Consider the following 18,124-nt stretch of genomic DNA (forward strand, 5'->3'; position numbering starts at 1 on the left):
GGGGGGGGGGGCGGTTATTAAACACAGCCACAGAGGCGTGTTAGTCAGTGGACAGCAGCCACAGTCACGGGCTCAGCCGGGCCTCTGCGCCGCCACGGCTGCGTCACGTTGATCCTGAACATGTAGAGGAGGCCTCTCGGGGAGGAAGGTCGACATTACATTTACACTTACACACCTCCATTCTCATGTAGATCTTTGTGAAACTGGACAGTATGTTTCTTCTCTTAACACAGGAGTCAGCAACCTCTACCACCACAAGAGCCTTTCTTAGCCTAAAAAAAACCCAACAAAAATAAATCTCTCCAGAGCCGCAAAACTCATTTAAGCCTTCCATTTTAGTGGGATTTCACCCAGTTCTTAAACGAACAATAATGTATGTAATTTTCTGCCGCTAAGGATCTCTCAATCAAAACAATGGTTGTAAAAGCAGACTTTTGATGATGTGTGTAAAGTGGCGTGGGATTTTGGGAGTTGTAGTTTTCATTGTTTAACACAAGTGCTAATTCAAATATACGTTTAGTAATGCTTAGTAACGGTTATTCATGTCATTCTGATAAAATAGCTGCAGTTTCCTCCACATTATTACATTTTCTTAATTCGATTTAAATTGATAATTTTAGATGACCAGTTAGCGTGCAAACAACGTTGACATTGTATGATTTACAATTACTCTTGAACGTATCATTTGGGTTACCGTGTTCTCTGTGTTTGAACATTTTTGGAAACATTTGGGATAGTGCAAGTAATCTAACAATGTTAATGTTATGTCACGTTTTATTCAGTTTACATTTTCATAATCAGGCAATATAAGAATCACTTACAATAATAACAAAACTAAAATGTCAAAAAAAACGTATTTAAGATAAGCCCCGTAGGAATAACAATATAAAAAGAGATCATCCACTATGAGAGGTACGGAAGAGGATTAGGGCCACATGTGAAAAGATGTGTATTGTTCTGAGTTTAAAGTAAAGATTCTGAGAAAAATCTCAGAATTCTGACTTTTTTTTTTTAAATCTTAAAAAAATTTAGTCAGAAGTCTGATTTTTAAACTTACATTTTCTTTTATTACTTAAAAAAAAAAAGTCATAATTCTGTGACTTAAGTGAATTGTGAGAACAAAGTCAGAATTCTGACTTTATTGTATTACTTTTCGGTTGCTGACCCCTGCCTGAACACATCATCTTTGTTATTGTATATTCGGTGAGGATCGTCAGAGGTGGTCATCTATGTTTGCTGGGACAGAACACGGCTTCCATGGTGACAAAGACATTCCTTGTGTTTTTCATCCTTCTTGTTTATCAAACGTACTAAAGTGCTACATCGTTGCCAACTGCCATTGGGCCTATAAAGACATTTGCGGTGTCTTAATGTCCTAATAATTTTTTTAAGGATTGTTTGGTTGACATCTAAGCTAAAAATGAATGTTTTTAATGCTTGCATCAGACTGTGACAAACCTGTTCCGATGAAATCAATTCTCAGCATTTCTGACTAATTAATTTCTGTAACAGTAGATCAGTACACTTGAAAATGATTACTTAAGTACAGTTTTATATATTTAAGAGAACATTGGGAATACTGTGATGCTGTATCGGTCAAGCTCCCAATAAATAACTGAAAACTGGAACATGTAATGTGTGTGAAGTGTCAGTAGTGGGCAGTGCTGCTCTGGGAATTGTGTGCTGTGTGTTACGGAAACACATGTTCCCCTTACCCTCAACCTCACAAGTAGTCGGGACTGCATTGGTGTAAGGTCAGGGGGGGTCAAACTCAACTTCACTTAGGGCCACACTGGAAAATAAGAATCACATCAAGGGCCAGACATGTTTAGTTCATTCACATGCTTTTAATTAATCTAAAAAATCTAGTATCTTTTACTGGATTGTTACATGTCTCATGTAGCCTTCTTACTTAAAGTTTGGTCAACATGAAGCCCCAAAAACATTAGTCATCAAAGAAAAAAGTGACAAAACCATTGGGGGGAAATGCCAGAAAAGGACCCAAAAAAAACCTTCAGAAAAAATGCCAAAACTTACTTAAAGCTACAAAAGCTAGCGGGCCAAAATTAATTGTTAACCTAAATTAATGTACGAGCCGGAACAAAATCTGCTAGGGGCAAGTTTGACACACCCAGCTAAAGTAAAAAAAAATAAAAGCATAATTTTAATGGTGTAACTGGTTGGGGGGGGGGGGTTTAACCTTGTAGTTTAATTTATAGAACTGTTTTGTACAATGAAGTGAAATGCAGCAAAAAGTACAATCTTTCCCTCTCAAATGTATTGGGAGTTGTATAAAGTATACAACAAGTAACAAAATTGAAATACATACTGTACCTCTCAACAGTATTTAAGTGCAGTACTTTGAGTGAGTTGAGTAATGGTTTAGAAAAAGGAAAAATATTTATGTATCACAAAATTGTTATATTTAATTCAGACTTTTGTCCGTTTTGTTGTTGTTGTTGTCAGATGTAAGTTTTACCTCGTTATATGGATGCCCATTTCTGCCAAGAAAATACAAACGAATGCATAAAATTAAAATAATCGTGGTAAATTGAAATGATCAGATACTAAATTAAGATTGTGACTTTAAGTCAAATTTATAATAATAAATAGTAATTTATACTTTATTAAACCCGCAAGGGGAATAAAATGTTTTTACTCTGCTGTGGAAGTACATATACATATACACACCTAAAATACACACACTCAGTAGGCTACCTGTTCATGCACTAATGGAGAGATGTCAGAGTGAGGGAGCTGCAGCCGTTGATGGACAGGCCCCCAGAGTGGTTGGGGGTTTGGTGCTTTGCTTAAGAGCACGTTGGCAGTGCCCAGGAGGTGAACTGGCACCTCTCACCTTTATAAGAAAGTAAATGAAATTCATCAACAATGTGTGAAATCAAGCATCAATAAAAATGATGAGACAGCAACACAAACTTATTGAATTTCGTAAAATGTGTCATGTTCTGTAAGTCATTACACAAACAAATAGCGACAGAGGAAAAAACCTAAAAGGGAAATTCTACCCAACCAAACAGTACAGTAGAAAACAACACAGCGTGCATTGTCGCGCGCGCTATGTTTTTCCTAGATCTAGCAACATCTTGCTGTGCATGTTTGTAGGTAATCCTAGTATGTGGAGAATAAAAGCACAAAAGATAAGAATCCCTTTTTTTGGACACTATAACATACATAAAGTTTTACACATTAAGTCATGCGTGTGAGTTTATGCAATATTTTATATTATAAACAGGTTGTATATTAAACCAGGGACAGTGAAAAAGTTAATTGTGACATACCGGAGATTGTCGACAATCTCCGAAGATGACGATTAGCGCACGAACGAAGGGGGCCAGTGAGTGTGTGTGTTTTCTATGTGCCAGTGTGTGTGTTGAACTGAGCGGAGGTGAAGAAGAGGAGGATGAAGCTGGGAGCGGAGGATGGGAGGAAGAGTGGAGTAAGAGACAGGCTAGCTGTGTGTGAATGAGTGAGTGAGTGAGGAAGAGGAGAGGAAGGTCGTCGGAGGGACCGAAAACAAAGACTTGCATATTTTGGGGATAACCTCCGGAACATTACTAACTGAAACTTTCAACTTTTTCCCCGCCACATCTCGGCTTGTTGTGTCCGGAGCCGGCTTTGTTTCACGGCGGGGGTGTCTACGATAAATGAAGGAATAAAATAGATCCCCATCGACCTTTTTCTACCCAAGCGGGGAATACCCTGGGACAGCTTTTTATAAAGGTTACGAGAGAATGGCGGCCAACATGTACCGAGTGGGAGGTAAGGAATGTTTTACATTTTTAAGACACCCCCCCCCACAACGTGATTGTTCGTTTCGACAGCAAGGTGGCTAGCTAGCCGCTAGCTGTCTGTTAGGTTAGCCGCTAACTAATGCTAGCTCTTCCCTAGCGTCTGTACGTCCGTCCACTCTTGCATTGAAGAACGTCAAGTCTATTAAAACCTCAAACAATGTAGCTAATGGGCAAATATAAATAATTAAAACACTATGACTTAGTTTCAACTCAGTTGTAATAGGCCGGATATTCTCCGAAATTCAGCAGGATATAAATCACCAAACAGTGTTAATTTCTTTTTTGTAAATATCAACTTTTAAACGAATATCCCGAGTAGTGTCCACCAAAAACGTTGAGTTAACGTTACCCTACGGCAGGCAGCTGCCAAGCAGCATGGACCGGTTGTGAAAGTTTGTATTTAATTCGAAATAAATGTGTCCTGCAGCATACTACAATTTGCCGAATGGCATTTGTAGTTGTAAGTAAGCGAAGCAACCTTAATTTGTCACATTTCTCTGTCTGTACATATGGTAACTTAACGTACTGGAAGTGAACACAGTGCTAGTTAGCATGCACTGCTAAATTAACAGTAGCTAGCTAGCTATTGAGAGATCAGCATTCAACACATTATAAAGACGTCTGGGGTAACATTAGCTAGCTAACGTTAGCTAAAGCGGGTCCGCTAGCTTTGTCGGCGGGGTGGGTTAATTTCATTATCGCCTCCGCCATATCATTTCATTTGCAACGGGTAGTGTTAGCTAACTTTGATCGCTAAGTTTTGTTAGCTTAGCGCTACGTACTGTATGTAGGTAGTTATTTGTTAGCCAATGTGATTTCTTCTTGAAATACTAACGTCAGCAGGTTAGTTCTTAGTTTATTAAGAGTAACTACTACATTCTAACGTTACCGTTTATCAGCAACGTTAGGTACAACGAAACACCGGCAAATGAAACACGTAACGCTAACTATAAGTTAGCTAGCTAATAATAATAACGTTACATTGCTACAAGCGTGTCGGTGTGATACTTTTTATTATGTACCGCTACTTTGCCACTGGATGGAAACCGTAGCATCTCAGCAACAATACATTATAATATAAAAATGAACATTAACTTCCACAACATCCCGTGAAATGTCAAGTGTGTATGATACAGTAGCGTGTTGCATAATTAAGATTTCACCTCACTCGTTTGCTAACACCGGGTTTCCAAACGTCACCATTATTGTGTGGAGAGAAACGTAACGCCTGTAGAGGCGTCTTGCTGGCAGCGATATTGCCTCCACTGCCCGCCCTCTCCCCGGCATTATGGACAGTACCTGTACTCTTCAGTGGATGTTGATCGGTCGCCTCGTTTTCTCAGCGAGAAACGTTATTGTCTATAACGACGTTAGGGACTCGGGGTTCTTATTTGTGTCTGAATTTGACAGTGTTGCTGTGTAACACAAGAGTATGTGGGCTATTTAGGTCATGCTGATTAAACACTACTCTGCAAAATTTGCTGCATAAGTCTGTGCTTAATGTCATCATATACGTTACGTTATAGTAGGATAATACAATGTAAAAGTGTTGGTTATTTTCTGCATCATGTTTCAGTTTGTACACTGGTTAGTGTAATGCTTATGAGTCTGGAACATATCTACAGCAGATAGCAAGAGCAACTTCGGTCGGTGTTAGAGGCAGACTGGTAGAATGGGCTGATATTGGTCTTTTTTTTTAAATATTGATAATTAATATATCTTTTTTTTTTATTCATTTATTAAAATAGGATAGCCTAATGTACGTTTATGGCTCAATCTGCGTAAAATAATTTAAACAAATTAAACAAAAACTTTAAATCGCCCTGTGATTGTAAAACAACGCTGTTTCAAAAGCTGTTTTGCAGGAAAGATTACTTGTGTAGTTTTCAGCCTTTCTTACAAGGTAATATATTTGTGTTTACGTTGACATAGGGCTGAGCAATCAGATATAGTCCTAAAATTCACTTGCCAGACTGTTCTTGCTGTTTTATTATTTGACCTGTAAAATGGACGGATACAGAGGCTTGCTGCTCAGAGACGTTTTCAAACTGGGGGAATTGTAAAGTTACAGTTAAAGTTAATACAATGTTATGGTAATGCATAGAAGTTACGTCTAGACTGGGCGATATGGAGAAAATCAAATATAATGTTTTTTACCAAATACCTCAATGTGGATATAGTGACGAAATTGTAAGGTTGACAATTGGTGCTTTCTCAAACTATCTTCACAATTAGATTTTAGATAATCCCCATAATGTGGATGGAATGGCTAAATGGTTAAAGGCAGATATAGAACAGCTAGAACAATCTGGTAAATTCAGAAATTGAAGTCACTTTACTGTAATACAGCGTTTGAAACCAGGGAAAGTCTAAACTTACCATGTAACGATGTTACAATTTTTCAAAATCTAAGATGATATCTAGTCTCACGATATATATCACAATGTCAATGTAAATTATTGATACATTGCCCATTTATTTGTAATGTAGGCATTACTTGCAGTATTGTTAGACTTTACTCAGAATGAGTTCATATTGGTGTTGGTGTAACAATTTTGCATTCAATAAGGTTTTTCTGTTGTTGCAGCTGACTGGTGCAGGCGGTTCTCTATGAGCAAGCACCTATATTACCAGTCCTCTAGAAGCACACAGTGTTCAGCCTGCGTGTAAGATCATTATCTTCCCCAAAGATTAGTCAAAGGGCTTCCTCCTCTTCATTCAGCCTCAAGCACCCGGCATACTGCGCCACTCCAGCCGCATACGTCCACAACAAACACTCAAGCTGCCTCAGCAGACACACTTTTTTCCTACCTTCTTATACTTACTAACATTAACATAGAACCAGCTGATCCGTGTATCCCTGATGTGATAATGCCGATTGTCAGGTTTAGCTGAGATGTGTGTGTGTTTTTTTTTTTCTTTCTGAAGGGTAGATGGTGTGAACTCTCTGAAGTCCAGTGTTTTTTTTCTTTCTCAGTGGATCATTGATCCATCAGCAACCTTGCTCATTGATACGCTAAGCTGGCCACAGTGCTGGTGGAACAGGATCATTCTTTAATTTGTCCCACTGGGCAAGAAGTAGAGATGGAGGGCTGGATGTAAAAGATGTTCACCATCACCATGAAGCACCATTTCGTTAGATCTAGAATCAGTCATGTCTGGCACATAAGTGCAGATCCCCTTTTGGTGCTTTAACCAGTGTTATGTAATATGGTGCTGTTGTGTTCCTACACTGTGAACAAGGAGGTGATGCTTTTCTCGTCGGGCTCCTCATCAGTGTGCTAAGTAGAGCACGAAATCCTCTCCCTGTCTGAATCTTTCCTTCTCAGTCTCTGCTTGTGATGATGCATCAGAAACCCACTGATATCCTCCCAAGGCTCTCTGTCCCTGCTAGTGGGAGGACCAGATGGAGGTTGACGTGAAGCCACACGGCTGTGCAGAACTGCATCAAACACCACAAGGAAGCACGGTGTCTGTGGTAGTTGTTGGATGAATGAATGGCAAGGTTGATCAATATTTTAAAGGCTGGAATCTCTCAGTTAAGGCTGTCTGCAACTGTTTACAGCTGGTACTGTGAGCCCATGTTCCTTATTAGATGTGAACATATTTACCAAAAATTAATCAAGTAATTACAGGTCAGTTACAAAGTACAATGACTTCTTTCAAGTTTAGCAGTTTAGTTGTTTGAAGGGCGTTGTAAATGGGCATCAGGGATTTGTAAAGCTGGCTAAACAAATGATTTAGGTTTAATGGCAGTTGTAGGCTGCAGTCACTTAAATGTTACAATTGGTGGGTGCTGCAAGACGTGTCAATGGCCTACATTGTGGAAATGTATTGTAGTGTGCATGAGACAGTCTTGCATTTGGTGTTCATTTGGTTTTTCTCTGAAACTGTTTTGCATATGTAGGCATAAACACACTGTATAGATGTGTCAGGAAGGAAATGTGTTTACAATTCAGCCTAAAGTGTGGACAGTGACATTCAATAATCACAGGAACTTGCGTTTACACCTGGTGTAAAATGTTCTTGTTATCTAGATTATGCATGCATTGTCATCAATATACAGTGCTGCTCATGAGTTGCTTAAGTTGACTAAAAAGAGGAATTAAAAAAAAATCATTTTTCGGAAATTAATCTTAATGCCTTAATTAAAAAATGAGGAAAGATCCAACCTTTAAAGACACCAGTTTTCTTTGTGAATGAATATTGTATTGTAAATAAATAAATGTTCTTCCTTAATATACAGGGGCCATGAGTATAGCCACCCTTATGTTAAATTTCCATAGAAGCAGGCATATTTTAGTTTTTAAAGGCCAGTTATTTCATGGATCAGAATACTATGCATCCTGATAAAGTTCCTTTGGCCTTTGGAATTAAAATACCCCCCCGCCCCCCCACATCATGTCATACCCTTCACCATACCAAGAAATTGGCATGGTTTTATTTCAGTTAACCTAATAGCGGGTTTGATTTGCATTGAGAGATGATTTTATGGAAAGTACCCCATGACAAAATGAAAATCTGCCTGCTTCTATGGGAATTTAACATACTGGTGTCTATACTCGTGCCCCCTGTATTTTAAGGAAGAACATTTATTTATTTACATTATAACATTATTCACTCACAAAGAATATTGGTGTCCTTAAAGGTTGGATTTTTCCTCATTTTTTTCATTAAGGCATTAAGATCAATTTCCAAAAGATGAATTTTTTTATTCCTCTATTTAGTCAACTTAAGCAGGGGTTCCTATACTCATGAGCAGTACTATACAATGTAGGTAAGCAGAGCTGGTGGACTTGTCACACATGGAGTGTCTCAAGTTCATGGAAGTGACCCTGCTGTATGGGCTCTACTTCTTTTGCTTTCCAGAAGGACGGCTAATCTGTAACTTCTGGACAGACAGCTTGAGTCGACCTATGAGCTTGTTGGGCAGATCAGATGTCATTTACACCTGGTTGGACATCTGATCACAACGTAGGCCAGACGGAATTGCATTTTGATCTGATTGCAATCCACTCTTTGTGCAGTTTACATTTTTGCGGTTTCTGATCAAATGTCCACACACGAATGGGATGTTGGTACCTGATGTGTCCTTGTTAGTTTCCTAGTTTCTTCAGTCTGTGGCTTGACACCAGCTGTCCACTACACTATCTCTTCAGTCCTGCACATTTACTTCACCAGTGTCATAATAGGCTTAACTTGTTTTAGCTGTAGTCTCACAGACACCTGCCTTCCGAGTTTTATCAGTTTCCTTTTTGACTGATCTGATGGCATAGTTAGGAGCTGTAATTCGAATGTATGTTGATTGCACAGCAGAAATGGAAAGTCACTATTATTGTGAAAAAAACATTTTCTCCCCAAAAACTTTCTCTTAAAACATAAAATCTCTCTCCAAATACTTTTTTTAAACTCTAAAATGTATATATTTTGCTATCGGTGTGACATTTGTTTTCTCTCAAAATGTTTTTCTTTTCGCTCTCAAAACCTAAGTATTTGCTCTAGATTACCTTTTTTGCTCTCGTCTCAGGATTTTTCCCTCAATGTGAAAGTAGTGTCATGGGCGGGGCCAAGTTCCTATTGGCCAGTTGAGTGAGCACCATCTTGTCTTTGGAATCCATCTCCATAGATAACTAGCAGCCAGCCAAATTCTAAATAAATACCATTTAATCATCTAAACACTTTTTAACAGTCAAACTGAAGTACTGGCGGTGAGCTCCAAGTCCTGCAGACGGACCGTCATCAGTGGGGCTCGGCCAGCGTGGAAACATTGCTAGAAAGCTTCGCTTCAACCCAGGAAAGACTTTGTGGAAGTGGTTTGATGACATTAACCATCAGAGAAAAGAGCAGAGGGGCTATATCACATTTAAAGGCGACTCACACTGTCATCTCGTAACTAACCAGACGTTTTGTAGGTGTAGTTGACACAATTACCAGTGAAATTCCACGATTCTCTCTTTTCTCTCAGAGTGTAGAAGTTTGAGGGGAGAGAGGTAGGCGAGTGTGCTTTACATGTAAACTGTAAGTCTTCTGGATCCTCAGCCCACTGGCCCTGAAGCTTGGTATCACAGCTAGCACACGGTAATGTCTTCTATGAGTCCACCTGGAAGAATTATATCATGCAGAAAAAGGAGCACTGTCATGTTAAGATTTTTGGCTTCAACTTACTTGGCACTGAAGTATTGTTCCACATGACATTCCATCCGCAGGTGCTTGCTCCTCTGACCGTCATGCTGCACTTGGCAAGCCTACTGGCCTTTTGACCTTTTGATGGATCTTGGAGAAGTCTCACAAGCTACATTAGGTCCCCTAAATTGGCAGTTACCAATGTTTACAGTAAAACATTGCAATGAACAATGAAATTGTCATCGGGGGGAGCACTTTTACATATTTCTCTTCAACTACTATGGGTTAACATAGAAGCAATCCGACGTACAGTACATTTAAATGGCCTCTGTAAATAAATAGTATTACATGGCTATGCTGCTGCCTGCTGGTTGGGGCAGTAAGCTACAACTTGACCTACTTTCACTTAACTACGGTGCCATAATTTCTAGACTCAATCCGATCTCCGTGCTCTGCGTATCAAAAGTACAGTGGAACGTTTGCCTTTAACAGAGGGACAGTAATAACCTTATCTACCATAATTACTGAGATTAAACGACATTCTCTGTAATGTTTGTTCTGAATAACGCTTTCAATAAACAGAAAAATAACTCGTGCAGCGCACATAAACAGATGTGCAATATTAGGTCAAACATAAAATAGCACCCTCGTGAATTAGCCTACCGTAGCTAACGTGCATTCAAAAATCCTACTTAACATCGTCATCAGACTTACTTATTGACGCATGCACACAATAATGTCGACAAAGTTAGTGCGGTGTTTCCTTTAGAATTCTTTTTAGCAGTGGGGTCAGGTCTGTCTGAACCCCAAACCTAACCCAGCGCTTTTCTCCTACATGCACGCTAACGATCACTGCTGATAGACGGCCTTTTGTACCATTGCACTGACTCACATACCATTGTAATGTTTCGAGATGTTTGATATCAGGACAATGAGCTGACAGAACTGACAACTTGAATGTATTCCAATTAGAACGGACCCACCGCAGTGACGTTTTTGGTGGAGCTGTTGGACTCGAAGTAGGCGAACGTTTTGACAATAAACTACATCAACACACTCTCCTGAGTGTAGCTAACAAGCAATCCCATTGGATTAATTCGTCCAATTACATTTTCCATCTGCCTCTATTTTCTTAAACAAACAGGACCTCAACCATGCTTTTCTATTTTCTCTAAATGCACACGATATATAAGCAGTCTATTTCCTAAAATGTATAATGTGCTTGGATACAATAAATGAGAGTATGACTGTAGGCTGCACACACACACACAAAAGTCACTGTCGCTCCCACCCAAATGATGCTGTACTGAAGGTGGAGCCTGAAACTGATCGTCCCCCATGTGGTGGTAGTCAGACACTACAGGCCTGTCCCTCACAGGCTCAAATGCGTAACCCGCGCATTAATGAAATTGCTAATTTTCGTGTGTATATAATATGCTGCAGCCGTTGCCCATACACCTTCGCAGGTCCTACCATGTCAGTGACGTCATCGAAATTGTCAGCGTACTAATACTAACACAGTTTTGTTTTGTTTTAGAAAGCTAAATTGATTTGTTTAATTACAATTTTTAGGGTAATTTATTTTTAATTATCGTAACCAACAAGTTATCAACGTTTATTCTTTCAGTTCAGTTCATCTTTAACCTCTTATTTGGATGGTCCTTAGTTAACAGTCTCAATGCCAGAAGGGGTTACCATAGTCGGCTAGATGGTGTAACCCTATAGCTGACTCTCTTACTCACAGAGAGGCCGTTCACCACCTCACATCAGACAATATGAAAGTATTATCTAGGTCCACAGTAAACGGTGGTTGTAGAATCCATAATCTAAACAGTGTTTCTAAAATGTCTGGCTGTCCCTCTTCTGATTTCCAGCCGCAGCCTGTGACTCTTCCCCGTGTTTGTTGGTCTTTGATGTTAGCTCACAATGCCTTAACCTATTGTTCATCAGACATGAAATGAGAAGAGGGAGATTAGCTAACGTTGGACAATATATATATATATATATATATATATATATATATATATATATATATATATATATATATATATATATATATATATATATAAAAATCTCATTTGAAATAGTATTTTCTGCATTTGAATAGTGTTGTGATTTTTTTTACTATTGAAATTATATTCGACTTTCCAAATTCGTTCCAACAGCACAAGCTCACATACTGTAGAAGACAGTGGGGGCATGTGTCCTACGCCACTAGTGGTAATACACATTTAGAGTAATATACACAAGTGTATTACCCTAAAACAATAGTCAGGTTTGCATCCAACCTTTATCCAATATTAGGAGTTGGGCCCATCCAGATAAACAGCTGGTAGTGCTAATTCTCCAGCCAGCTGCCATCAAACCCTTACAGAGGAAGAGGACACAATGATATATCATTAAAAGAGCTCTAGCTCATGTGCTTGTGGTCCACTGGCCCATGCTTTTTCTTATATAGATGTTTTTATAAAAACTAAATGAAACACAATTACTTTATTTTCTTCAATACACCTTCCCTACAAAAATGGGGAAACAAATGATTCACTTCCCCGTCCAGTTAGTGCCAGTTCAGCACCCCACACTAAACTCCTATATCAACTAGGGCAGGGGTATTTAATTAAAATTCTAGGAGGTCCAGATAGAGAAGATTTCATCAAGCAAAGGTCCGCAACATCACAATGACTAACTTGCGTTATCATTCAGTACCACAGCCTAATAGTTGTATGAAAATATGTAAGTATCCTAGTCAACAAACTACTGTCAAAATAAAATTACAATTCAATAATATTTTAACAATATTTATTGTCAGTTTATACATTGAACTGTAGGGATCATAAATAATAAGTACTCTACTAAAATAAAGGCTGCATTTAAAAATAAATGATAAATACATCTCAAAATAAAGTGCTAAATTTTATGAAAATTAAATAAAAAGTATAGCTTGAGTTTCCCTTTTACTTTTTAGTTAACTACCTTTCTTATGTTAAGTTTGAACAAATTTATAATGTCAACAGCTTTAACACCTCCTTTTCTCTTTATTTCCCTTTTATATCCCACTTCTTGATTTTTTTTTTGAAGTCTTCTTTTTGTTTTCCTTCAAGTAAGGTTTCAGCTACAGCACGCATGCACTCCTTAACAAACCCTCCATCAGTAAATGGTTTCTTATGTTTACCCAAAATCCAGGCAACTTTAAGGAAAATCATTAGCACGTTGTTGAGCAGTGAATGAATGCGTCAGGATTGTGCTGGATCGATCATATTGGGCTTTTAGATCGTTTATTTTCTGTGCCCTCGGTCCCAATGTCAGTGGGTATGTTTGGTCAAAAGATTTGTGCTTTGTGTCATAGTGGCGCTTCACATTGCTGCTTTTAATAATTGCAAAACTAAAGTCTCTGAACATACCACCACACATACCATATCACGAGACATACCGGTTTTGAACTGTCCGTGGGAAGAATGAACATCTAAGAATCTGTCCATTCTTGATTGAAAGCTCTGTTTTTGCTGTCCACTTTTCTTTTTTTAGAGCACGCCATGTAAAACGTCTCTTTTGTTTTGTCTCTCCCTGTGTGTGTGTGTGTGTGTGTGTGTGTATATCTCACTCTCGCTAGAGTTACAGTGGTTATCGGAATGCACAGATTTGATTGGCTTAATAGCGTCACATGACATGCTTTACAACGCATGCTGTTGGTCTGTGAGTTTCCTAGGCAGTGCCAGAGTGCTGAACCAGTACAATAAATGCCTGAAAGGCTACGCAGGTTAAATTAGAAACGCTCCGTCAGAAGTCAATAATTCTCAATGATTAATTGGTTTTGATCCGGGTCCGGACAGTAAGGCTGCTGGGTCCGGATCCGGACCACGGTCCGCCTATTAGTGACCTCTGAACTAGGGTGTCACGATTTCGATTTTAAATTGAAATCGATCAAAATTAATTTACAATCTTGACTATTGAACAAAAACATTTTAAACTTGGATGTAATTAATGTGCTAGCACCTTTGTTTTAGTGAACTTGAATGTCATCTTCTGTGAAGAAGACTGCAGTTACAATAGCAACTAGACCAATTATGTCCAATTGACTCTTGTAACAGAATTTATGTTGTTAATAAATGTTTTAAATTTGACAAGGTTGTATGGTAAATTGCACACAAAGGTCAATATATTTGCATAAAAGTCTAATCTAAAATGGCATTGCACCCTGTGCTTTAAATGTAAAAATCAAGAATTGAATCGAATCTTGACCTTAGAATCGAAAATGTAACCCAATTGAGGATTTGGAGAACCGTGAGAAGTCCATTGTTTTACCGATAAAACTCACGTTTTAATTAGGCGTCAGCCGGTATAAGATTCTGACGGTATAACATTCAGCAAAAATATGACGGTTTCCCCGTACTGCAATTACAGCTTTCAATTGTATTATTATTTTTTTAAATGTCTAGGTAAACAAATTTCCCCCCATTTGAACACAATGTTATTCCCAGTTTTTAAACACACCGCACACTGGCAGGGAGAGGGATTACTAAACTGCAGTCTGTCTCTTTGTCCACTCTTATCAGCCCTTATCTTAAAAGAAAATGTTAGCGGTTTTGAAACCTTAACTTTTTCAAACTGCGGTATACCTTCAAAACGGTAACAAGCCATGCCTAGTTTTAATGCCTTTGTTTATTTTCACACAGAGAAAGTAGAAGAGTGCGTCATAGTTAAGTTAGCCCAACACTGTCAAACGTATCCAATTAGTGTCGTGCATCAAACACTGGCACAAATGCCACAGTGTTTCAGAGGATGTTATGCTGTCGTCATGTTTAACCTCTTGATACTTTAAGTCAAAAATTGCTATATAATACTTCTGTGGTGTGCTGTTTCCCACTTTTGGTTAGGTTAGGTTAGTCATGGGGCTAATAATAATAATAATTATAATAATAATAATACATTTTATTTGTAATGCACTTTACATTTAAAAAAATCTTAAACTGCTACAGGTTACATTATTAAAGCAAGGTAAAAAACATCAGTGTAAAATATCTATAAATAGTACGACAACATTTTTGTGCAAGGGGCTCTATGTTATCTGATCGAATGTATCAAATTCTGATTCTATTCTGAAAGTCATTAAGCAGGGGTTGTAACGCTCAAATATATGTCTTTCGCCATGCAAGCCTATGGGGAAAAAAAGTCTATTGGGTCCAGTGGGCATCACATGACCAGCAATGAGTCACAATTCCACTGTTTGGCCCGAACGTTCATCTTGCTTCAAAGCACTTCCCGGGGGCCTGGATCATATCACATGAAGTCAGTCTGCAGCCTGGACAGAAAACTTACATGGAACTCGTATTACACCAGCCCATTTCTTAAGCCGGCAGGGTCTGGTTCTCCTAACAGCGTCTCTGTGTTGTACGGACAGACTTCCAACTACAGCTGAGTGTCAGTTTAAATGGGGTCCTGTCCTTCAGGTTAGCCAAACCCTTTTCAGTTCTGCCATTACAGCCATGTAACTGTCAGAGGACACCTGAACCATGGGAGAACACACCTGATGCCAATGTAAAATGTGTTGTTAGAAAAATATTCACTATATTTTGTATTTATTTTATGATTTATATTTTATATGGTCATGCATTGATACGTATATTCCAATGTGAACACAAAACGAGTCTAATTTTTTTCTTCTGTGTTTTTCCAGATTATGTGTACTTTGAGAACTCCTCCAGCAATCCTTACATGATCCGTAGAATAGAAGAGCTTAACAAGGTGGGTTGTCTTTCTTTCTTCAACCTCATATGTTTACATTTGAAATTTGTTTTATAGGTCTTATTTCAGAGCATCAGAGGGCAGCGCAGACATGTAGGGGGCACCGTAAGAAGGCACCGGAATCCACATTGCTATTGGGTCTGGCACCGATGCCATATTAGCACTGGGATTTTACAGTGCGCCGTTAACGCAAACAGAAAATTCTGTGTGTGTGTGTGGCGGTGGCCGTGGCCGTAACACAACAGCTGAAATGTTGTGTTGCGCACAAATGTGTTACAGAATACTTTATAGAGACAACCAATTAAACATTGACTTATTTTGTGTTTTTATATATTAAAAAACACAAATATTGAAAAGGAAACCGCTACTGTCAAGCGTTTCAGAGTTGCAGATCAAATATAACTTTTTAGTTAGTTAATGCAAGTTTAGCGAGAACATTTTTACCTTTTGTCTTAGAGTTGCCTTTTTGTGTTGATAAAACCTTTTTAAATATAAAAATGATTTGCATGCAGAGCCTACATGTCACACACTACCATAGAACCCTAAAAGGGTTTAAATTACACTATATCATAAATCATTCTTTAATGTTTAAGGCAACATCAGACTTGACTTATACATTGCTTTCCTAACTTTGTAAAACAAATGTAACAACAACATAGATGTTGTTTGCGGAGGCTCAGGAATTACAGGCTGACTGCTCGCAGTTTCAAGTCATTTAATAACAATGTATCCGGTAAATAAACCTCACAACTTATATTTTTTTGAACACATACTCCGCACAGGAATGGATAATCTTCTTGTTATTTATTAATAAGTCATGCATGAAATAACACTGCCTCCAAACAGCCCCTTAGCTACTGTATGTGGTCAACTGCCATCCTGCGCGCTTCTAACACATTACGTAGCACGTGCATGTGTAACCAGACGTAAACATGGAATTGAATAGCTCTCAATCAAAAGAGTTTTTTTTTCAATAACTTCTGGGTAGAACACTGAAAAAGCCTTGAAACTAGAGGTTGAGACCATAAATACGAGACAGGCTTGTTTCCCAGTCAAGGATTAAGCTCATTTATGTAACACTCTTACATTGAAGGGCTTGTTCTGAGCATAGGGAGGGAGGCAGGGAGGGAGGGAGGGAGGGTAAGAGAGAGGGGGAGAGAGAGAGAGAACACCAGTATAAATCCTATTGTGATTTAAATTTGTCATGATACCAACTGTGGAGGAATTGGTTCCATAAAAAGGAAATACTTTGTAGAAGTGGTTTGATGACATTAGCCTTCAGAGAGAAGAGCAGAGGGGCTAGATCACATTTAAAGGCCACATACAATGGCATCTTCTTACTAACCTGAGCTGGGTAAGGAAAATCTCATCCCATAAGCCAAGTTGAGCAAACTCTGAAACACAAGGCTAAAGTTAGTTTGACAATCACCAGCTGGACACCCAAAGCACTCTGCATCCAGTTGACGTTACTTCAGTGTTGAGTATTGACCAGCTGGACCTGATATTTTAAAGAGATCCAACAAACTAAATAGCTTCTTTAAAATTTAGACCTACATTGTATTTACAATCATCAGTGTGTTGCTAACTTTCAGTTTTTAATATTGGTCATGGAGGCGACAGCATGCAGGGCCGTGAATCCCCGCTCCCGCTGCTGCACAGAGCCATGTAGGATCCTTTTTTCAATGCTTGTTAATATTGAACGTGTCACATGTCTAAATTGCAACAAATCGGGTTGATGCATGTCTTTGGGTCCCCAGCAATTCACCCACCAAGTGTGAAACAGATCGTGGGAACGGTTCTTGTTATATTGCAAAGAGCAAGATTCCTTGCAATAGTTGAGCTCTAGTCACATGGCAGTGTTGCTAAAAAAAAATAAAAAAAAACAGAAATTGTTGTAGATGTTGCCTTGTTCCTAGATCTCAATCATTATTTGGATTATAAAGTTACCATAACTGACAGAAATTATAAAATAAGAGTTATCAGACTACCTGTATAGATAGTTTATTGTGAATGGTAATTAGAAATGGGCTAAACACCCTGTGGCAGCCTACAGTTGCCGATGATTAAAGTGGCAATTTATTTTTGGCTCAGTTACGTAATGTGCCAAGAATCAAAAACTGATATAAGTCATAACTGAAACTGTAAACTGAGCACTAGTCTGTGCCTCTGATTAACCCTTAGCATTAGAAGTGAATGGAAACATGTCAATATGGCTGGAGACACGGCTCACACAGGAGTTATAACAGAGGTAGTTCTACCACTTCTTCATGATAAAGCCCACTTGTAACCACTGACTCTCCATTTACAGACAGCCAATGGGAACGTGGAGGCGAAGGTGGTGTGTCTGTTTAGGAGGCGAGACATCTCAGGAAACCTCAACACCCTGGCCGACAGCAATGCAAGTAGGTAGCATCCACGGGGCCCAAACCTTATCTCGACTCAGTCCT

The 18,124-nt window shown here is 38.8% G+C and overlaps 2 protein-coding genes across 6 annotated transcripts in view; both read left to right on the forward strand.

The window, feature by feature from the left end:
- eml3 (EMAP like 3) overlaps positions 1–258 on the forward strand; it is a 49,954-nt gene extending 49,696 nt beyond the window's left edge. For all 3 annotated transcript variants that reach the window (XM_034856708.1, XM_034856709.1, XM_034856710.1), the window contains one exon: positions 1–258. This exon is cut by the window's left edge and continues 277 nt beyond it. The gene's annotated coding sequence lies outside the window, so the exon portion shown is untranslated.
- Positions 259–3,356: 3,098 nt separating this feature from the next.
- mta2 (metastasis associated 1 family, member 2) overlaps positions 3,357–18,124 on the forward strand; it is a 32,608-nt gene continuing 17,840 nt past the window's right edge. For 2 of the 3 annotated variants that reach the window (XM_034856739.1, XM_034856741.1), the window contains exons 1-3: positions 3,357–3,780; positions 15,610–15,677; positions 17,986–18,079. In XM_034856739.1, the coding sequence (XP_034712630.1) occupies positions 3,753–3,780; positions 15,610–15,677; positions 17,986–18,079 (190 nt within the window). In that variant the 5' untranslated portion in view covers positions 3,357–3,752. The remainder of the gene's footprint in view (positions 3,781–15,609; positions 15,678–17,985; positions 18,080–18,124) is intronic. The other variant, XM_034856740.1, reaches the window with a different exon arrangement.

This window comes from Etheostoma cragini, chromosome 19 (assembly GCF_013103735.1).
Source record: "Etheostoma cragini isolate CJK2018 chromosome 19, CSU_Ecrag_1.0, whole genome shotgun sequence".
Classification (NCBI taxonomy): Eukaryota; Metazoa; Chordata; class Actinopteri; order Perciformes; family Percidae; genus Etheostoma; species Etheostoma cragini.